Source organism: Tachyglossus aculeatus, chromosome 3 (genome assembly GCF_015852505.1).
Source record: "Tachyglossus aculeatus isolate mTacAcu1 chromosome 3, mTacAcu1.pri, whole genome shotgun sequence".
Classification (NCBI taxonomy): Eukaryota; Metazoa; Chordata; class Mammalia; order Monotremata; family Tachyglossidae; genus Tachyglossus; species Tachyglossus aculeatus.
Window position 1 is genome coordinate 33,536,407 of NC_052068.1, and position 23,027 is coordinate 33,559,433.

Sequence of the window (23,027 nt, forward strand, 5' to 3'; positions counted from 1 at the left end):
CCTATTCTTTCTCAGCAATAGAGGAAGAGGGGGAACCATGTCATGAACTCCATCTAATGAGGAAATAGAGACAGTGAAAAGGTTTAGCTCAAGGTCATACGCTCCACAGCCGAACTGGGGTTAGAATCCAGGTCTCCTGACTCCCACTCCTCTAGACAGAACTGCCTCTGATATTCCCTGGAGCTTTGACCTAGTTACAACTGATGGTCTCAAGCAACAGCTAAAATCCTGTAAATAACATGTTGTCTCTTCTCACTGTTTCCCTCCCTCCCTTCTCGTCTCCTTCCTCCCTCTTTTCCTCCCTCCTCCTCTGTCCACCGCCCCCCTCCTCTCCTTTGCTCACCTTGACTATGTTATTTTCCCTCGCAGGTACTGGGCAACCCTATGGCTAACGCTAACAATCCAATGAACCCAGGAGGAAACCCAATGGCTTCTGGGATGACGACCAGCAACCCTGGCATCAACTCGCCTCAGTTTGCTGGGCAACAGCAGCAATTCTCAGCCAAGGCGGGCTCCACCCAGCCCTACATCCAGCAGGGCATGTATGGACGCCCCAACTACCCTGGCAGCGGAGGATTTGGGGGCAGGTAAGAGGACGCCAAGGCCGTAGTATGGCACTTACTGAGTATCTACAGACTGCAGTACAGTGCAGTCTACTTCTGCTTAGACTGTGGGCCCCAGCTTTAAAAAAAAATAATACAGCAGAAACACAAGACAGTCATTGCCCTCTCAGAACTTGCGTTCTAAGATGAAAGGACTGAGGACTCAAGCTGCGGATACAGAAGAGTGCCCTGTCACTGAAGTGGTTCAGTGGGGCAAGATGCTCTGTATTCCCTTCCCTCTCTGTCCTCCCTCCTCCCACTAATGTTGACCAGAGTAGTTTGAATGGATTCCTGCCTGGAGCCAAAGAGGGTGGATGAGATCCTCTCAGACGGGAGAGTCTCACCACTCGCTTCTTACCAGAGGCTAGCGGGAAGACAGGGACATTGTTTGGAAATCATGGACATCAACCACTAAATGTATCTCGACATATGCCCACCCATGGGCAGAGACCTGCCAGATCACTGAGAAGTAAGGGAAAATGAAACAGATCGGGCCTGAGAGTCCGAACACTTATGTTCTGATCCCAGCTCCTCCACTTATCTACTCTGTGACCTTAGACAAGTCACTTGACTTCTCTGTGCTTCAGTTACCTCATATGTAAAATGGGGATTAAAACCTCCTCCCTCCTATTTAGACTGTGAGCCCCATGTTGGACAAGGAATAGGTCCAAACTGATGATCTTGTATCTCCCCTGGGTCTTAGTCGCTTGGCACATAGTAAGATCTAAACAAGTACCATAAAAAAGGGCAGATGTGAAACAGGGGTCAACGGCATGGTTAGAGTTTAAGCTCCTTGTGGGAAGGGACCATCATGATTCTGTACTTCCCAAGCACGAAGTGCACCATTACAAGGAAAGCAGTGTGGTGTAATGGAAAGAGCACAAGTCGGAGAAGCAGCATGGCTCAGTGGAAAGAGCCTGGGCTTTGGAGTCAGAAGTCATGGGTTCAAATCCCGGCTCCGCCAATTGTCAGCTGTGTGACTTTGGGCAAGTCACTTCACTTCTTTGGGCCTCAGTTACCTCATCTGTAAAATGGGGATTAAGACTTTGAGCCTCCCTGTGGGACAACCTGATCACCTTGTAACCTCCGCAGCACTTAGAACAGTGCTTTGCACATAGTAAGCACTTAATAAATGTCATTATTATTATTATTATTATTATTATTATTATTATTAAAGTCTGGGAGTCAGAGAAACTGGGTTCTAATCCCAGATCCACCACATACCTGTTGTGTGACCTGGGGCAAGTCACTTAACTTATCCGTGCCTCAGTTTCCTCATCTGCAAAATGGAGATTCAATTCCTGTTTTGCTTCCTACGTAGCCTGTGATCCCATGTGGGACCTGATTATCTTGTATCTACCCCAGCACTCAGTACAGTGCTTGACGCACTGTAAGTGCTAAACAGATACTACAGTTATTATTGTTATTCTGTGGGTGCTCAATAAATGCTGCCATACTACTACTACCATCACTGTCAACACCACCACCACTACTATTACTACTCCCAAATTGCACGATTGGCTCTGGTGATCAGTAATATAACAAAGTGGCAATTTCACCTCGAGGAAGATTCTAGAGACACTCTGGTTGTCTGGACAAGAAGCCCTCCAACTGGAAGCAGATTCTCCTTCTCCAACTTATCTCCGAGTCAGTGGAGAGTCTCCCCCCTTTAGACTGTGAGCCCACTGTTGGGTAGGGACTGTCTCTATATGTTGCCAATTTGTACTTCCCAAGAGCTTAGTACAGTGCTCTGCACATAGTAAGCACTCAGTAAATATGATTGATGATCATGATGATGGTATTTTTCTTCCCCATTTCTCAGACAGCTGTCAGCCACAAAATAGCCACAAAATAGCCCCCAGGCCTCCACCCTCTTTTCTTGTCTCGGTGACCGATGGCATGAAGTGCCAGGTGCTTTAAGAAATAAAGACCTGTCAGCTTGCTTTCATATCTAGCTATTTTTTTCTAGCCACGGGGAGACTTTAGTCATTAGCTGCAGGAGGTTGCGGGCCTCAGGTGCTCAGTCAACAGGGATTGAGGCGTGAGGATGGGCTAAGGTAGTTGCCATAGCCACACGACCTCCAGGGAGCTGGGGGACGGCTGCCTTCTGAAACTCTTTGACGTGGCCGACTTGGTGCACAAACAGGGAACTGACTGCTTACGCTGTCCCGGTGAAGGTGATATATGTAAACTATTACATCCAAACCCTTCCTGGACTCACCAGGCAAGGCCTTGGAGCCTTTGATCCCCTTCCCCTTCCAGCGCTTAGAACCGTGCTCCGTACATAGTATGAGAAGCAGCGTGGCTCAGTGGAAAGAGCACGGGCTTGGGAGTCAGAGGTCATGGGTTCAAATCCTGGCTCCGCCAATTGTCAGCTGTGTGACTTTGGGCAAGTCACTTCAGTTCTCTGGGCCTCAGTTACCTCATCTGGAAAATGGGGATTAAGACTGTGAGCCCCCCCAAGGGACAACCTGATCACCTTGTAACCTCCCCAGCACTTAGAACAGTGCTTTGCACATAGTAAGTGCTTAATAAATGACATTATAGTCATTATTATCATTATAGTAAGTGCTTAACAAATATCATCATCATTATTATTATTCCCCCGTGTAGGCCGTAAGCTTGTTGAGGGCAGGGAATGTGTCTGTTGTTACGTTTTACTCTCCCAAGCACTTAGTACAGTGTTGGTGAATACATCCACGAAACCTCCACACATCCGCCAAACTAGCTCTCTTCCTCCCTTCAAAGCCCTACTGAGAGCTCACTTCCTCCAGGAGGCCTTCCCAGACTGAGCCCCCATTTTCCTCTCCTCCTCCCCATCCCCCCCGGCCCTACCTCCTTCCCCTCCCCACAGCACTTGTACATATTTGTATAGATTTATTACTCTCTTTTACTTGTACATATTTACTACTCTATTTTGCTAATGATGTGCATACAGCTATAATTCTATTTATCCTGACGGTTTTGACAGCCATCTACGTGTTTTGCTTTGTTGTCTGTCTCCCCCTTCTAGACTGTGAGCCCGTTGTCGGGTAGGGACCGTCTCTATATGTCGCCGACTTGTACTTCCCAAGCGCTTAGTACAGGGCTCTGCACACAGTAAGCGCCCAATAAATACGACTGAATGAATAAATGAATGAACACAGTAAGCGCTCAATAAATCCGGCTGACTGGCAGCCCTTGCGACTTGGCAGTCCTCGAGGAAGCCCCAGGCCTAATTTTGTTCTCGATCACTGTCGTCCTCTTGTGCCTTCCAGCTACCCCGGCGGCCCCAACACCCCTGCGGGCATGGGCATCCCGCCGCACACCCGGCCCCCCGCCGATTTCACCCAGCCGGCGGCAGCGGCGGCAGCCGCGGCGGTGGCGGCGGCGGCGGCAACCGCCACCGCCACCGCCACGGCCACCGTGGCGGCTCTGCAGGAGACGCAGAACAAGGACATGAACCAATACGGACCGGTAAGGGCGCGGGATCTCTTTCGGATCATGCCTGCCTCCTAAGTTCCCTCAGGAGGAAGGTCAATGGGGGAATCGGGCTCAGTCTAGTACGTGTGCATGTAGGATTGTCGCGGGTGTGTGTCAGCCTCCCACCAGGCGTCATCTGCCAGGCCTTCCCTTCTGTTCTCCCCAGTTCCAATCCCACAGGCAGGGTTGTTTTCTGTGAAAAAGCTATTTTCCCTCCTGCCTCAGCCTGTAAAAGATACAATAAAATCTTGAGTATCCATTCAGGCCGTGGGTTAATACTCTCCTGCCCTTCTGTTTCCCACCAGGACCTTACGTTTACTAGGGAAAATGAGCAAAAAATGATTTTCTGGGGTATGTTAGAATGAAATAACGATAAAATAGTTGGATAGAGAAACAGTGTTTCCTAGTGAATAGAGGGTGGAACTGGGAGTCAGAGCGACCTGGGTTCTAATCCTGGCTCTGTCGCTTGTTGTGCTGTGTGAGCTTGGGCAAGTCACTTGACTTTTCTGTGCCTCACTTACCTCATCTGTAAAAAGGGGATTGAGACTGTGACTCCCAGGTGGGACAGGGACTGTGTCCAACCTGATTAGCTTGTCTCTTCCCTAGCACTTAGCATGGTACCTGGCCCATAGTATGTACTTAAAAAATACCATAAAAAAGAAAAATAATATAGGCATATAGATATAAATATGCAATAGGAAGTTTACTAAGGGTAACTTTGGGGTTGATGCAACGGCGGTGTTGTGAAATAATTGGGGAAGGCTTCTTGGAGGAGGTGGGATTCCAGGAGGATGTTGAAGATGGGGAGATAATAGGTCTGGAGGGCCAGGAGTGGGGTGGCAGTTGTAGGTCCAGAGAACCTACAGGGAACCAAGAAGCAGCGTGGCTTAGTGGAAAGAGCCGGGTTTGGGAGTGAGAGGTTGTGGGTTCTAATCCCGGCTCCACCACTTATCAGCTGAGTGACTTTGGGCAAGTCTCTTAACTTCTCTGTGCCTCAATTACCTCATCCGTAAAATGGGGATTAAAACTGAGAGCCCCATGTGGGACAACCTGATTACCTTTTATCTATCCCAGCATTTAGACCAGTGCTTGGCACATACTAAGTGCTTAACAAGTACCATCATCCTCAACGGAATGAGTGAAGATTTAGAGGTGTGTGTGTGTGTGTGTGTGTGTGAGAGAGAGAGAGAGAGAGAGAGAAAGAGAGAGAGAGAGAGAAAAACAAGGTACAATTAGAAGGTGAACTTGGAAGGACCAGAGTGTGAGCTGGGAAATGTGAGTGTGAGCTTCAAGCAGCGTGGCTCATTGGCTAGAGCACGGGCTTTGGAGTCAGAGGTGATGGGTTCAAATCCTGACTCCGCCAATTGCCAGCTGTGTGACTTTGGACAAGTCACTTAACTTCTCTGGGCCTCAGTTACCTCATCTGTAAAATGGGGATTAAGACTGTGAGCCCCCCGTGGGACAACCTGATCACCTTGTAACCTCCCCAGTGCTTAGAACAGTGCTTTGCACATAGTAAGCGCTTAATAAATGCTATCATTATTAAATAGCAGGTAAATATATAAGATAGAGAAGCCACCTACAAGGAGTTTTTGTGTGGAGGGAGATAGGGAGGCATTTGATTTTTTTACGGTATTTGTTTGTGTGTCAAGCGCTGTTCTAAGCACTGGGATAGATACAAGTTTATCAATCAGGTTGGACACAGGCCCGGGCCCACACGGGGCTCACAATCTAAATTGGAGAGGGGATTATTTAATCCCCATTTTACAGATGAGATAACTGAGGCTCAGAGACACGAAGTGGTTCGCCCAAGGTCATACGGCAGACAAGTGGCAGAACCGGGGTTAGAAGCCAGGCTCGCTGGCTCCCAGGACCGTGCTCTCTCCACTAGGCCCTGCCACTTCTTGGTTGTTCTTCAGGATCGCCATTGGAGGTAGGTCAGGAAATGAAGAGGAGCTGAACCTCAAATCAGGTCATTTCGGCTGTGACTAGGAGCGCTGGCAGAAGGATTGGTTGGGTGGAGACGATGGTTAAAATGAGGTTTCCAGATCCTCAGGAAAGGTGTATCCAAAAGAGACTTGCAGATCCCGGGACCAAGGATCTCACGAGCTGGCTGAACTAAGGAAAGGGTGTTCACGAGACCCCCTCGTCTGTGTGTAGAGTGCACCTACCCCACTGCTTGCCTGTCAACCTCTAAGATCTATCTTATGTCTTCATCGCCACACACTCCATCACCAGCCTTCTTGCCTGCTTCCATCTCTGTCTCTTCTCGCATCGCCTGCGCATGGGAACCAGTTATGCTGTTTCTCTCCCCTCCTGCCCTCCCTGCCACCACCTGTTTTTTTTTTTTTCATGTGTGTGTCCTTGCCAGGCATCTGAGAAAATATTTTTGCAGGCCAATTGTAGTAGTAGTAATAGGAGATACTGAGTACTTCCTGGTGCAATATACTGCGAAGTATCGTCTTCTGGCCCACACCCCTCTCACACTGTAATGGTAGAGACAGGAATAAGCTATTTACAACCTAAGTAATCAAAATAACAAACTGAATGTACATTTCAGTCTATACATAAGTGCTGAAGGTGGATGTAAATAAATGCATAAGTGCCAGAAATGTCTGATGAGTTGGGGTGTTGAGGATTGAGAAGACTTTTCAGGAGAGATGGGATTTCACCTTGTATCCTCCCAGCTCTTAGAACAGTGCTTTGCACATAGTAAGCGCTTAACAAGTACCATTATTATTATTTGGGGACAGCAGGGGTCAGACAGGATAGAGTTCCAAGCAGGAGGAGCAGAGCAAGGTGTGAAGGTGAGAGAGGCAGGAGGAAGATACAGTCAGAAGGCAATCTTGGCGGGAACAAAGAGTGTGAGCTGTGGAGCAGTGGGTGAAGAGATAAGATATGGAAGACAGGCAGAACTGGTAGGGAGCCTTGAAGCCAGTCATGAGGCGTTTTTGTTTGATATGGAAGGAAGGAGTAGAGAGGTACTTACTTGGATTTGGCCCCTCTTCTGCTTATTTCTTTTTCATCCCTGGACAGCCAAGAAAAGGACCCACTTAGTACAAGACAACGGGAAGAGTCCCCTCTCATTCCCTCTGCTCACACCCGCTTTCTCCCCATTCCTCCTTCTCTTCCTCCTGTAAGTTCACCCATCCACCCCCCATCCCTCGCACTTTCAATGCATGTCGCATTTTATTCTGTTTTTTTTTTCTTCCGTTGAAGGTTTGTTCCTCTTTCCAGATGGGTCCCACCCAGGCGTACAACAGCCAGTTCATGAACCAGCCCGGCCCGCGGGGCCCGGCCTCCATGGCAGGCAGCATGAACCCCGCCAGCATGGGCGCCGGCATGACTCCAGCCAGCATGAGCGGGCCCCCCATGGGCATGAACCAGCCGCGGCCCCCCGGCATCAGCCCCTTCAGCGCTCACGGTCAGAGGATGTCCCAGCAGCCCTACCCGGGGCCCCGGCCCCAGTCCCTGTCGATCCAGAGCATAAAGAGGCCGTACCCGGGAGAGGTGAGTGCCGCCCCGCCGCGAAGGGAGCCTGAGGGAAACGGGCAGCGTGGCCGAGTGGATAGAGTATTTCTGGGAGTCAGAAGTACCTGGGTTCTAATCCCGGCTCTGCCACACGTCTGCTGTGTGACCTTGGGCAAGTCACATCACTGGGCCTCGGTTACCTCATCTGTAAAAGGGAGAAGCAGCGTGGCTGGGAGAAGCAGCGTGGCTCAGCGGGAGAAGCAGCGTGGCTCAGTGGAAAGAGCCCGGGCTTTGGAGTCAGAGGTCATGGGTTCAAATCCCAGCTCCGCCAATTGTCAGCTGTGTGACTTGGGCAAGTCAATTAACTTCTCTGGGCCTCGGTTTCCTCGTCTGTAAAATGGGGATTAAGACTGTGAGCCCCCCGTGGGACAACCTTATCACCTCGTAACCTCCTCAGCACTTAGGACAGTGCTTTGCAAATAGTAAGCGCTTAACAAATACCATCCTTATTATTATCATTATTATTCAGAGCCTCATGTGGGACAGGGACTGTGTCCAACCTGATTAACTTGTATCCACCCTAGTGCTTAGAACAGTGCTTGGCACATAGTAAGCGCTTAACAAGTACCATAATTATTATTATTATTACTCCATCCCCTTCAGAGCCACAATTGATGTTTGTGGTGCTGGTTAGTGTGTTTACCTCCCTAGTCCACAAATTCCCCACACGACCAGATAGCAGATGCGGTGCTCCGAGTGGAGGGCCAACTGGGCTGGCTGGCTGCGAGAAGAGCAGTGAGAAACGAGAGCCTGGGAATGTCAACTGGTGCCATTAGCCCAAAATGAAGTTCGGAGGCACCCAGCCAAATGGCTTGCCGGGTTCTAGCGGCCTAGTTCTGGAGGCTGGTGGTTGTGGATCGTTTCTAGTAAACAAGTCATTGTCTCCGTTAAACAAAGTTACCCAACAAATAATGCAAGGGGCCTGTTGTCCTTTAGTTATCCCATTAGTGTTGGACCAGCTCCTAGCCCCAGCTTTAAAAGAGACTTCTTTGTCAGCCGCGCCCACTGGGTTTGGGAGGAAGTTCTGTGCTGAGCCCTGGCTTTTTCTACCTGTCCAATGGCCTGTTTTTCTGTCCTCTCTCTGTGAAATAGCCAAATTACGGAAACCAGCAGTATGGACCAAATAGCCAGTTCCCAACCCAGCCTGGCCAATATCCCACACCCAACCCACCGAGACCTCTCACATCTCCCAACTATCCAGGACAGAGGATGCCAAGCCAGCAAAGCACAGGGCAGTACCCGCCTCCGACTGTCAACATGGGGCAGTATTACAAGGTGAGTGGTGCCGGGGAGCGCGTGCTTTGCCCCCCTTTTTAGAAGAGGAGGGACAGGGTCAGTTGGAGAGGCAGCTGGGGGCCTGCTGGGATGGACTACCGCTGCCCCGGTTCTGCCTGGCCCTCTGTGTTTGGGAAGCTGGGGACTCCTAGTTGTGAGGGCACCTGGGAACTTTGTGCTTTAGCAAATGAGGCTCCTTTGATTTGTTTATGTAGTTATTGGCTGTTTGTTCCTCAAGCCCATCGCAAAGCATTCCCTGACACCCCAATCAGGATATAAGTCCCCAGTCCAGAAGAGGCCCAGAATGGACTTGCCTTTTCAGGAGACTCTACTGGGCTTGGTCATCTCCTCCTCCCCGGCCGCCCTGTGCCCTCTGTGGCGGTGAGCCGCAGATCTTGGGCCCGGGAGAAAGGAATCCTCGGGGTGGTCTAATTTCACTCTCAGCTACTGGGATAGGGTAGCCTGAAGGCACATCTTCCCCTTTCCCTCTAGTCCCACTTTCTCTCATCTCTCCAAAGGGCTGACTTCACGGGCGATGTTAAAACTGGATTTGTGTGGGCTTGGGCGGAGGAATCTTTTGGGTTTCTGATTTAATACCAGGTGTAGACTTTCAACCACTTGTTAATTTTTTTTTGTTCTGTTCCGTTTTAATAGCCAGAGCAGTTTAATGGACAAAATAACACCTTTTCGGGAAGCAGCTACAACAACTACAGTCAAGGGAATGTTAATAGGGTGAGTCTGGATTTTAAAGAGCACTTGATGGAATTGTGAGAGAAGGGGCAACTGGCTACCTACAGAGGTAGCAAACACCTAATTGGGGTGGAGTGGAGGGGTTTTGGGGGAGGTGGAAGGGGTGTGGCGAGGCACAAGGGGAAAGCATTCAGCCCCACCCTAGAATGGGACAGAAGGCTGCTGCTTTGGTCTTACTTGGGTGGGGGTGAGTGGGGAAAAGAGAGGAAGGTGCCAGTCTTAGACACCCTGCCAGACTCCATGGGCCTGGAAAATGGAAAATCCCACGAGGTGGTACCCTGTGGGTGGCGGGAGGAGAAGAAATTACCAGGCAGATATTCCCCAGGGTTATGCATGTAGTTTCCTGTTTTAAGCCTCAACAGCATTGGCCTTAGAAGCCCTGTTTCTGGAGAAAAGACCCTGGAAAAGACCCAAAAAAGATCTGGCTATTGGGTGGGCTGGGAGGGTCGGGGCGTGAGGTATTGTTTCTAAATCTGAAATTTCCTGGGAATCGCCTGACTACACCAAAGTGCAATCAGCCCGGGGGTAGCCAGTGTTGGATTGAGACCAGACAAATGAGTCCCTGAGCACCACCCAAGTTGGCTAGCTCATTCTCCAGACACTTTCCACTCCTCCTTCCCTCTCTTTCTCCAGCACCGTATACTGGTGGAAACACAAAGTTGGGGACCCCAACAAAGCCCACACATCCCTGTGGCCTGCCCGTACTTGTTTCTACTGGGGGTGTGTATGTAGGTATGTGTGTTTGTGTGGTCGTGGGCATGTGTGTCTCTTGAGTAACTGAAACCACGCTTATGTGGTTTGTTTTCTCTAGCCTTCTAGGCCTGTACCTGTGGCAAATTACCCTCACTCACCTGTTCCAGGGAACCCGACCCCACCTATGACCCCTGGGAGCAGTATCCCCCCATATCTGTCACCCAGCCAAGATGTCAAGCCACCATTCCCTCCTGATATTAAACCAAATATCAATGCTCTACCACCGCCTCCAAGTAAGTAGAGTGGGAGTGTGCTCTCAGTGTCCGCTGCCCCCTCCGAGCAGGGGAGAGTGGTTCTTGGAAACCACCCGGGGAAGCGGTCGTGGGATTGGCCATGCCGGTGGTCAGCTCGCTATGGAGGATGTGAGAGGGATCTAGGGAGGGAGGGAGTGAGGACACATGTGTTGTGTGTTTCTGGGCAAATGTGAAGCAGCATGGCTCAGTGGAAAGAGCCCGGGCTTTGGAGTCAGAGGTCATGGGTTCAAATCCCGGCTCTGCCAATTGTCAGTTGTGTGACTTTGGGCAAGTCACTTCACTTCTCTGTGCCTCAGTTCCCTCATCTGGAAAATGGGGATTAAAACAGTCAGCCACCTGTGGGACAACCTGATCACCTTGTAACCTCTCCAGTGCTTAGAAAATTGCTTTGCACATAGTGAGCACTTAATAAATGCCATTATTATTATTATTATTATTAATTCGCTAATTGCATTTGGGGCCTCAGGCAATGCTAGGATTCTGAATCCTTCCCCAGAGGGCAGAAGGGACAGTGTGTGTACCAGGTGGCTATGTTTCTGGCGACCATGCTGGGCCCCAGGTGGGCAAGGTTTTGAGGTGTTTCAGTGGATGGACTGATGGATTTTCGCTTCCTTGCCCCCCCAACTCTGTTTGGCGTAGATTCCAGCAGCAGTATATCCCCTTCCCCTCCTGCGTTCAGGATGCCTCAGGCCGGTGATTTAGCACCCAGAAAAGTCCTTTTCTGGGTCATTTTAAAAGTCCTTTTAAAGAGGGTCATTCTAGCAGGGACAGTTTTCTCCCCGCATCAGAACTTTGAGCTTTGGCTGCAGTGGTACCACTGGGAAGGATGGCTGGATGGAACCGTTGAGCCCAGGAGGAGAAAAGCGGGATTCCACTTCCACCTCATGTCGAGTCTCAGCTGCTAGGCTCAAATGCTTATCCAACTGCAGTGTCACTGATAGAACTCCCAGGAGGAGGGAGCTTGTGATTGTCCACCTCAGAGCTGCTGGCCCCACTTGGGCCCCAGTAAGTCAGACCCTCAAGGCCCAACTGAAGGGCCATAGAGAGATCTGCCACTTATCTCAGTGGGTCCCCCCGGTCTCGTGTTCCCCCAGGGGTCCACAGGCCTCATCAGTGCCACCCGTGGATAGAGCACGCCTGAGGGACTTTCCCCTCCCTCCCTGATCTCTGTGGGTTTTTTCCTAGTCCCTTAGAGTTGCTAAAGGCCACATTGGCCTCAGTGCTTTCCAGCTCTTCCTTGATCTTAGTGATTTCATCACTCCCTTTGGGCAAAGGAGGCCCCGTTGGCCCCATATTCTAGATGAGGAAACTGAGGTCAGACCAAGGAGAAGCCGGGCCCTCATATTCTCAGGAGCAACTCATCGTGGATTCAGGAATCAATCCCTGTTGGGTGCCAATCGACAGATCCCCACGCACCCCCCACCTCCTGTAGAAGTGGACTCAATCAAGGCCAGAGGGTCTTGTCCAAGGACGACGGAACTTTGCTTTTTGTCTCGTGGGTTTGGCCCTGTCAGCCCCTGTCCCCGGCTGCTACTATTTTGTAGAAATTCCCCCGTTGCTATTGCACCGTAGATGCTAAAGGGAAAGTTCACGCTTTCTCTCCCTCTCTGATCCAGCCAACCACAACGACGAGCTGCGGTTGACGTTCCCGGTGAGGGATGGCGTGGTGTTGGAGCCCTTCAGGCTGGAGCACAACTTGGCAGTCAGCAACCACGTGTTCCACCTGAGGCCCACCGTCCACCAGACGCTGATGTGGAGGTGAGTGCTGGAGATCAAGAGCTGGCCGACCCGTGGCCTTTGGCCAGTACCCACCCCGGGACAGAAATTTATTCCCCTCGGAAGGAGCATTCCCCGAATGGAAATATACTTGGATTTCCCCTCCACCAAGGTGACCGTCTCCACAGCCCAGAATGCAGCCCACTCTGCTGGCCATGAGCTAGCATTTGGACTCATGGCCAGTAGAGGTTAATGTGTAGACATATAGCCAGGGTGGACAAGTCCCTTGACCTAGGAAGCCACAAACCAAAGCCGGGATGTGGCCAAGGCTTGTCGATCAAAAGACCCGAAGAGCGGGTGGGGTGATGGCAAATCAGTGGGACCAGCAAGAGAAAGCCGAGTGTCTTCGTGGAAAAAATACAGACCCAGCAGTCAGAGGAACTGGGTTCTAATCCCAGCTATGCTACTTGTCTGATATGCAGCCTTGGGTGAGTCACTAAATTGCTCTGTGCCTCAGTGTCCCTATTTGTAAAATGGAGATTTAAGAACACCCGTTCTCTCTAATTAGACTATGAGCTCCGTTTTAGTCAGGGACTGGGTCTGATCCGATTATCTTGAATCTATCCCAGTCTTTAGTACAGTGCTTACAAATACTGCAGTTATTATTACAGAGGAGCAACGTGGCTCAGTGGAAAGAGCACGGGCTTTGGAGTCAGAGGTCATGGGTTCAAATCCCGGCTCCACCAATTGTCAGCTGTGTGATTTTGGGCAAGTCAGTTAACTTCTCTGGACCTCAGTTACCTCATCTGTAAATTGGGGATTAAGACTGTGAGCCCCCCGTGGGACAACCTGATCATCCTGTTACCTCCCCAGTGCTTAGAACAGTGCTTTGCACATAGTAAATGCTTAATAAATGCCATTATTATTATTATTATATTAATAGACTGCAGAGGTGAGGGTGGGGCCAGGGGCTGCATCTGCTCGGCTCCAATGCCCCCCTACTCAGGGGCAGTGGGAACACTACAGTCCATTGCCACCACTGTGGCAGTGAGAGCTAATGGACACATGCTTGATCTTACCATCTCTAGTCACTGTACAGTCTCCAACCTCACTAACTCTGAAATTCCACTGTGAAAACAACCTTCACTTGCCTTCTCTCCACACACCCCCTCCCCACATAACTATCCCATTCCCCCACAGAGACCTCTGATATTTTGACCCCGTCCAATTTACAAAACCATTTGGTGCCCATGCCCAGACTACTTTCCCTTAATGCACAAGCCGACCCACTCAGCAATACCCTCTCCACTCTGACCCTCTCAGTCAGGTCCACTGAACTCCACTCCCTCATTCAGTCCCAATTCCCATCTCATACCACTAACCCGCAGTCCTGGATCACCTCCACAGATCACTTCCTCCGCTCTTGTGCATAAACTGCAGAGCACTGCTAGTGGATATCCAGACACCAGGTCACTCTCGCCCAACTCAGATTCATTCTCAAATGATTAAATTCTGCCCTCTCACCCACCCAACAATAATACTTCTCCATCCATATAGATTTCCAAGTGTATTGTATGCGCTGGCTGTTTCAGACCTTTAACTCCCTCCTCAGACCCCCCTGTTCCCCAGCACCTCCCAACTCTTTCCCGTAATGACTTGGCCATGTACTAAATTGATAAAATTGAAACCATTAGGCATGGTCTCCCTAAAGACCTCCTTGTTTCTTATTATTATTATTATTATTATGGTTCCTGTTAAGTGCTTACTACATGCCAAGCACTGTTCTAAGCACTGAGGTAGATACAAGTCAATCAGGTTGGACACAGTCTGTGTCCCACATGGGGCTCACAGTCATAATCCCCATTTTACTGATGAGGTAACTGAGTCCCAGAGGTCCAATTAGTGACTTGACCAAGGTTACACAGCAGACAGGAGGTGGAAGCAGGACTGGTACCCAGGTCCTTCTGACTCCCAAGCCCGTGCTCTGTCCACTAAGCCAGGCTTCTCTTCTTCTCTCCATTCCCTTCCTCCTTCTCCCCGCTTTCTGACTTTCTCATCCTTCCCAGGAGTATGTAAAGAGATAATATCATGCCTCCTCTCGAATTCTACCCTTTCCACCTATGCCTCTGATTTGATCTTTTCTCGGGTTATGAAAACAATTGCCCCCTCCCTTCTCCCCTCTCTGACTGTTATCTTCAACTACTCACTGTCCAATGGTTCTCTGTTTGACTTATGTCTCTCACTCAACCCACACATTCAATCTGTCATGAAATCTGGTCAGTTCTACCTCCACAGCATCTCTAGAATATGCCGTTTCCTCTCCAGCCAAACTGCTGCTGTACTGATCCAAGCACATAATCATATTCCTCCTTAACTACTGCATCAGCCTCCTCTGTGACCTCCCTGCCTGCAGTCTCTTCCCTCTCCAGTCCATACTTGGCTCTGCTGCCCAGATCATTTTTCTACAAAGCTGTTCGGTCCCTATCTCCCCACTCCTCAAAAACCTCCAGCAGTTGCCCATCCACTTCCACATCAAATAGAAACACCTCACCATTGACTTTAAGGCACTCAATCAGCTCACTTCCTTCAGTCTAACATCACTGATCTCCTAATACAACCCAATCTTCACACTCCACTCTTCTAATGCTAACCTACTCTCTGTACCTTGATCTCGTCTGTTGCACCACTGACCCCTTGTCACATCCTCCTTCAGGACTAGAACTCTGTTCCCTTCATGTACGAGAGTCTGCCGCTCTTCCCTCTCTTCCCTCATTCAAAATCCTCCTAAAAATCACACCTCCTCTGAAAGGCCTTACTTAGCTAAACCCTCATTTCCCATCTGCCCTCCCCTCTACATCAATTTATGAACTTGCCTGTGTACCCTTTAATCACTCTGACACTAACCCCAGCCCCACAGAATTTATGTACATATCCACATTCTTTACTCTTTCCCTTTTCTCTAATTTATTCTAATGTCTGTCTCCCCCTCTAATCTAGGAACATTTTGTGGTTCTCATCTACCGACTCTATTACATTGTACTTTTCCCGGTGCTTAGTAAAGTACGCTGCACACAGAAAGCACTCAATATATATCACTGATACTTGTTGATCGATGGATCAGTCAACACAAGCTGCATAGAAGCTATGCTTAGGAGAGTATAATGCAACACTAAACGGACACATTCCCTGCCCACAGCAAGCTTATCCAATTGGTTGATTGCCTATCCTTGGAAATCAGTATCCTATAATCACTTCAGTGCCAAATCTGTGCCTTCTAGACTCTGAGCCCATTGTTGGGTAGGGATTGTCTCTATTCATAGCTGAACTGTACTTTCCAAGCGCTTAGTACAGTGCTCTGCACACAGTAAGCGCTCAATAAATACAACTGAATGAATGAATGAAGTCTGTGACCTTTATTTTATTTTTACAGAACCCTTGCTAGATGCAAAAAATACAGAGATTATCCTCCTCATTTTGTATAGGAGGAAACTGAGGCCCAAAGAAGTTCTGACTTACCTAGCCGTAATATTAGTGACTAGAGTTGGGAGTAGACCTCAGTCTTCTGAGTCCTGACCCATTTCAGTATACTTCGGCTTGCTCCAGAGACCTTCTTCATCATGCTGAAGGCCCCTCCAGGGTTGAAATCACTCTCCCATTTTGAAGAGGGAAATGGGAGACAGGACCTATGGCTCCCTTTCCTAAATGGACCTTAATCAATTCCCCTTTCCTCTTGGGCTTCCCTGTCCTAGTCAACTCCCGACATGGTTCAGGCTCTCTCTCTGTTTATCAATGTGGGTGAAGAGGAAATATTTTCTGTTCCCATTTGCCTTTGGTCCTGCCATCAGACCTGGGCATTTGGAATGCCAGTCAGACTAGAATTAAAATGGATAAGTTTCGCTGAAGAAATAAGTGGTGGCCCCCGTGTCTGGGGTGAAAAGAAAGTGAGGCAGCAGGCTATTGGAAATAAGGCAGTGGATCTAAGGGGACTCTAGTGTACCTCACCTTTCTCTTTATCCGTTGAGCCATCCAGGAGATTCATTCATTCATTCAGTCGTATTTACTGAGCGCTTAATGTGTGCAGAGCACTGCACTAAGCGCTTGGGAAGTCAAGTTGGCAACATATAGAGATGGTCCCTACCCAACAGTGGGTTCACAGTCTAGAAGGGGGAGACGGACAACAAAACAAAACGTATGAACAAAATGAAATAAATAGAATAAATATGTACAAGTAAAATAAATAAATAATCTTTATTTGGGGTTGATCTGACTGGAGATGGGGGAAGATGTGCTAAGTGTGTTTGTTGGGTCAGGCTTGGGGCTTTCTAAGCCTGGAGTCATGGCGAGCGGAAGGTGAGAAGCAGTGTGGCCTAGTGGATAGAGCGCAGAGCTGGCGTCAGAAGAACCGGGCTTCTAATCCTGGCTCTGCCACATGTCTGCTGTGTGACCTTGAGCAAGTCACTTCACATTCCTTGGGCTCAGTTACCTCATCTGCAAAATGGGGATTAAGAGTGAGAACCCCTTGTGGGACAGGGACTGTATCCAACCACACTTGTATTTACCCCAGTGCTTAGAACAGTGCTTGGCCTATAGCGCTTAGCAAGCAAAATGGGGATTAAGACTGTGAGCCCCACGTGGGACAACCTATCACCTTGTATCCCCCCAGCGCTTAGAACAGTGCTTTGCACATAGTAAGCGCTTAACAAAAACCATCATTAAGTACTATCATTATTATTATTATGAATGGGGAAGAGGGGACCAGATATCGTTATGTCCTGAATAGCGTCTTTCAGCCCGATGGTTTTTGACAATAATTTGCCCCTCTGATGTCTTGTTTGGCGCCGTGATTTGCTCCCCGTCCCGTGCCGAGCAAACGCTGTGGTCTTTGTGGTGCAGGTCTGACTTGGAGCTGCAGTTCAAGTGTTACCACCACGAAGACCGACAGATGAACACCAATTGGCCGGCCTCGGTGCAGGTCAGCGTGAACGCCACGCCTCTCACCATCGAGCGGGGCGACAACAAGACTTCTCACAAACCTCTGCACCTAAAGCACGTCTGCCAGCCGGGAAGAAATACAATTCAAATCACCGTCACGGCATGTTGTTGCGTAAGTACATCGCGGTGGTGGTTGCTTCCTCCGTGCCCGTCCCCAGTACATCTTGGGGGATTCTGAAAGAGAATAATGAGAAGCATCATGGACTAGTGGATAGAGCACAGGCCCAGGAGTCAGAAGGATCTGGTTCTGCTATTTATCTGCCGTGTGACCTTGGACAAGTTGCTTCACTTCTCTGTGCCTCAGTTCCCTCATCTGTAAAATGGGGATTAGGACAGGGAGCCCCACATGGGACGGGGACTGTGTCCGACCTGATTAGCTTGTATCTACTCCAGTGTTCAATACAGTGCTTGGCACACAGCAAGCACTTAACAGATAACATTAAAAAAATTCAGAGCCTTTTTTTATTATTATTTTTTTGATTGGGCCATAGGAGAAGCAGCGTGGCTCAGTGGAAAGAGCACGGGCTTTGGAGTCAGAGGTCAAGGGTTCAAATCCGGGCTCCGCCAGTTGTCAGCTGTGTGACTTTGGGCAAGTCACTTCACTTCTCTGCACCTCAGTTACCTCATCTGGAAAATGGGGATGAAGACTGTGAGCCCCCATAAGGGACAACCTGATCACTCTGTAATCTCCCCAGCGCTTATAACAGTGCTTTGCACATAGTAAGCCCTTAATAAATACCATCAAAAAAAAAAAGATTGGACCATTTTCTCTTAGATGAGTGTTCCAGGGAGGGGAATCAAATGCATTTTGATTCTTGTAATGCTGGAGTGGCCTCTGAGGAACCATGGCACAGGGACACAGTCCCAGTTCTCCAAAGTCTACATGCGTTATTTAAATCAATGACTGCATTGCATCGTTAAGTACTACTGTTTGATTGTTTCAAGGATGCCTGTAAACTGAGGCTCTCTGAGGTGGCCTTCCCTCCCTCAATAGCATTTGTAATAATAATAATAATTATTATAACGATGGCATTTATTAAGTGCTTACTATGTGCAAAGCACTGTTCTAAGTGCTGGGGAGGTTACAAGGTGATCAGATTGTCCCAAAGGGGGCTCAGAGTCTTATGCCTCATTTTACAGATGAGGTAACTGAGGCACTGAGAAGTGAAGTGACTTGCCCAAATAATAATAATAATAATAATAATGGCATTTATTAAGCGCTTACTATGTGCAAAGCACTGTTCTAAGCGCTGGGGAGGTTACAAGGTGATCAGGTTGTCCCACGGGGGGCTCACAGTCTTAATCCCCATTTTCCAGATGAGGGAACTGAGGCACAGAGAAGTGAAGTGACTTGCCCAAAGTCACACAGCTGACAATTGGCGGAGCTGGGATTTGAACCCATGACTCTGACTCCAAAGCCCATGCTGTTTCCACTGAGCCACGCTGCTTCTCTACCACGCTACCATCAGAACCATTTTCTGTGCCAGTTTCACCTGTTCTCAGGTGGCACCAGGCACGTGAGGAAATTTGGAAAACTGGGCTGGCTACTGGGTAAAGTCAGGATGGTGATGAGTTTTTGGTGCACCTGCATTAAGCCCTATCTCAAGGCTAAAAAGGATGCAAGCAAGCCCAACTTTGACCTTGCAGCCCATCTGTCCCCATGGTGCCATTGCCTGGGGTAGATGGGAAATTCCTTCTCCTGTCACCTTCCACCTCTCAAAGTTTGGGTATGTGGGAGCAGAGGCTGACTGGCTGAATTCCCAAAGCCTCGTGACAGGCTCGGGCCTTGGAGTTTGGAGTGTGAAAGAGCGCAGTAAAGGACCTATGTGCTTGGGATAAATACTCACGATTACCTTTGCTTGCAGTCCCATTTGTTCGTGTTGCAACTAGTCCACCGGCCCTCCGTCCGCTCTGTCCTTCAAGGCTTGCTCAAGAAACGACTCCTGCCTGCAGAGCATTGCATCACAAAGAGTGAGTTGCAGTTCGTGGGGCTTTGTTTTTCCACAGCATTTTGTTTTCCATCTGGGACCAGTAAGCGGCCAACGTTATAGGCAGGGAGTTTGTTTATTGTTGTATCGTACTCTCCCAAGTGCTGAATACAGTGCTCTGCACACAGCAAGCACCCAATAAATAGGATTGAATGAATGATCCAAGGCATTCCCATCAGCTACTGTTGCTGGGGAACTTCTGGCCGTATGCTGCAGTCTCATTTTCACCCTTTCCTCAAAGACCTCAGGGTCTGAAATTTCTCCCCGGGAAAGTCCCAGATATATGTGTCTTCACGTGGTCCAGGAAACATCTCTATGGAACTGAAAAATGAAAATTTCTGAGTATCGAGTAAGGGGACTGGGATTTCCTCAGAAGAGAAAGCTAAGAGCAGTTTTTATTGGGGTATTCAAGGTCAAATAAGGGTTCTCCCAGCTGTCCTCCATCTTTGGGGGGATGGGCTGGAACATGAGGGATTTAGCATTGTGAAAATCAATCAATTAATAGCATTGATTGAGTGCTTCCTGCATGCAGAGCACCGTATTAGGTACTCTTCATTCATTCATTCAGTTGTGTTTATTGAGTGCTGCTTACTGTGTGCAGAGCACTGTACTGAGTGCTTGGGAAGTACAAGTCAGCAACATATAGAGACGGTCCCTACCAAACAACTAGGCTCACAATCTAGAGGGGGAGACAGACAACAAAACAAAACATGTGGACAGGTGTCAAGTCATCAGAACAAATGGACGCAAAGCTAGGTGCACATCATCAACAAAACAAACAGAATAGTAAATATGTACAAGGTACTTGGAAAAGAAGAATGTAATAGAGTTGATAGATATGATCCCTGTCTGCAAGGAGTTTAGTCAACAGAGGGACACAGCCATTAAAATAAATGGCAGAAAGGGGAAACAGTTGAGTAGAAAGATATGCACCTAAGTGCCGGCGGGCCAGGATGAATATACAAGTGCTTAAGCAGTACACAGCCAGGTGCATAGTGGATCAGGAGGTGAGGGTGGATGGGGGAAATGAAGGGCTCTTGAAGGGCTTTTGGTGATTTTCAAGGGGTTTCGAAGATAGGACAAATGGTGGATGGTCAGATGTGACAGCAAAGGGAGCTCCAGGCCCAAGGGAGAATGTGAGCAAGGGGTTCGAGGTGGCATCAACGAGACTGAGTAGGCTGGCTTTAGAGGAGTGAACTGAGAATAATTTTCTCCAGATTTTTAAAGCATGGTTCAGATACCCAAGGGAAGTCAGGGAATCTCATGTAAGGTGAGAAAGCTTTAACTGTCTGAGGTGAGTTAGGTGCCATCTTCAGCCAAAGAGGGGTCAGAATGCTTCCATGCTTTCCAAAGAACTCTGTACGTGGGTTATGGTTGGACCTGTTAGGTCCTCTCGGTCCATGCAGGTGATTCTGTAGACCCTCTGGAAGGCACGGTGCCTTTATTTCATTCATTCATTTATTCATTCAATCGTATTTATTGAGTGCTTACTGTGTGCAGAGCACTGTACTAAGCACTTGGGAAGTACAAGTCGGCAACAAGTAGAGATGGTCCCTACCAAACAACGGGCTCACAGTCTAGAAGGGGGAGACAACAAAACAAAACATATGGACAGGTGTCAAGTCACCAGAATAAATTGAAATCAAGCTAGATGCACGTCATTAAGAAAATAAATAGAATAGTAAATATGTGCAAGTAAAATAGAGTAATAAATCTGTACAAACATATATACGGGTGCTGCGGGAAGGGGAAGGAGGTAGGGCCTGGGGGATTGGGAGGAGAGGAAAAAGGGGGTTCAGTCTGGGAAGGCCTCCTGGAGGAGGTGAGCTCTCAGTAGGGCTTTGATGGGAGGAAGAGAGCTAGCTTGGCAGATGTGCGGAGGGAGGGCATTCCAGGCCAGGGGGAGGACGTGGGCCAGGGGTTGACGGCGGGACAGGCGAGAATGAGGTACAGTGAGGAGGTTAGCAGCAGAGGAGCGGAGGGTGCGGGCTGGACTGTAGAAGGAGAGAAGGGAGGTGAGGTAGGAGGGGGCGAGGTGATGGAGAGTCTTGAAGCCGAGAGTGAGGAGTTTTTGCTTGATGCATAGGTTGACTGGTAGCCAGTGGAGATTTTTGAGGAGGGGAGTAACATGCCCAGAGCATTTCTGCACAACGATGATCCGGGCAGCAGCGTGAAGTATAGACTGAAGTGTGGAGAGACAGGATGGGAGATCAGAGAGGAGGCTGATGCAGTAATCCAGTCGGGATAGGATGAGAGATTGAACCAGCAAGGTAGCGGTTTGGATAGAGAGGAAAGGGCGGATCTTGGCGATGTTGCGGAGGTGAGACCGGCAGGTTTTGGTGACAGATTGGATGTGAGGGGTGAACGAGAGAGCAGAATCGAGGATGACACCAAGGTTGCGGGCTTGTGAGATGGGAAGGATGGTAGTGCCAGCTACAGTGACGGGAAAGTCAGGGAGAAGGCAGGGTTTGGGAGGGAAGATAAGGAGTTCAGTCTTGGACATATTGAGTTTTAGAAGGCGGGCAGACATCCGGATGGAGATGTCCTGAAGGCAGGAGGAGACCCGAGCCTGAAGGGAGGGACAGAGAGCAGGGGCAGAGTTGTAGATTTGAGTGTCAGGAAAGGAACAAAAATAGGATTTATGCTACTGCAACACCTGTTTGAGTCGCTGTTCAGAAGGACCAGTTGTAGTTCTGCTTCCCAGAGAAATTGACTGATTTGAAAGTTCTGGCAGGCAGTGTTAATGTTGCTGTCAAATTTTGTGCCTTAAAATCACCTCCTTCACTCATCTCTTCAGATATTGTTGTTTCCAATACTTGCTCGATGAATTGGGACGTTTGCAGAAACGCCAGAGAATGTGGCATTTTCTTTTTTGGTCTGGGGAATAATTGGCCCCCAGATTGTACTTTTTGCAATCCCCCAGGCCAGTGAAGGAAGCATCCCATTTTCATGAAACTTCAGCTCCCCAAGGCTGGAGTCCCCCCTTATCTGAAGGTGCAGATTTTGTCTGCACTCCACGTTTGGGGAAGACTTGTTATATTTCTGCACATGTATGCAAGTCTTCGTCTGGCCACCCAGACACCTAAATACCGGAGAGTCTGTGACATCTCCTGAAAGCCGTGTATCTGTGCAAGGACATGTTTCAAATATTAATGAAAATACACTAGGGAAGCTTCTGCTGCTGATGAGTTCCCATAGTCATTAAGTCTGGAGGCGAGATAGATGGTATTTCCGTGGACCTTCTCTGCCGACAGATTTATTATAACCCAGCGAGAAACTGCTGGATGCATGTTTTCTAATTCCTAAATCCATAACCTTTTGCAACAGTCAAGCGGAATTTCAGCAGCGTGGCGGCCTCCTCGGGCAACGCAACATTAAATGGAGAAGACGGAGTGGAGCAGACGGCAATTAAAGTGTCTCTGAAATGTCCAATCACATTCCGGAGGATTCAGCTGCCAGCCAGAGGCCATGATTGCAAGCATGTGCAGGTAAGAGTGGCTGCTACCCTGAACGCGGCTCCGAGTGAAAGAAGTTGACGTGAAAGGAGAGCTATGAAATTGCTCTCTCCCGAGAAACTCGGTTGTTGCTGGAGCCGGCAGGGGAACGCACTGCCTATTAATGCTGCTTTGCCCCATCAGACTTTGAGACGGAAGTTGTCCGGAATATCCTCGTTGTGGTTTCAGGCCACCCAATTCTCACAATGT

At 49.0% G+C, this 23,027-nt stretch overlaps 1 protein-coding gene across 4 annotated transcripts in view; it reads left to right on the top strand.

Moving 5' to 3' along the window:
- Positions 1–23,027, top strand: part of ZMIZ1 (zinc finger MIZ-type containing 1) — a 538,822-nt gene that overhangs the window by 497,335 nt on the left and 18,460 nt on the right. For 3 of the 4 annotated variants that reach the window (XM_038743494.1, XM_038743496.1, XM_038743497.1), the window contains 10 exons: positions 370–587; positions 3,860–4,058; positions 7,302–7,574; positions 8,688–8,870; positions 9,525–9,602; positions 10,432–10,606; positions 12,244–12,385; positions 17,237–17,447; positions 19,201–19,306; positions 22,651–22,811. In XM_038743494.1, coding sequence (XP_038599422.1) covers positions 370–587; positions 3,860–4,058; positions 7,302–7,574; positions 8,688–8,870; positions 9,525–9,602; positions 10,432–10,606; positions 12,244–12,385; positions 17,237–17,447; positions 19,201–19,306; positions 22,651–22,811 — 1,746 coding nt within the window. Of the gene's footprint in view, positions 1–369; positions 588–3,859; positions 4,059–7,283; positions 7,575–8,687; positions 8,871–9,524; positions 9,603–10,431; positions 10,607–12,243; positions 12,386–17,236; positions 17,448–19,200; positions 19,307–22,650; positions 22,812–23,027 lie in introns of all 4 variants that reach the window. The other variant, XM_038743493.1, reaches the window with a different exon arrangement.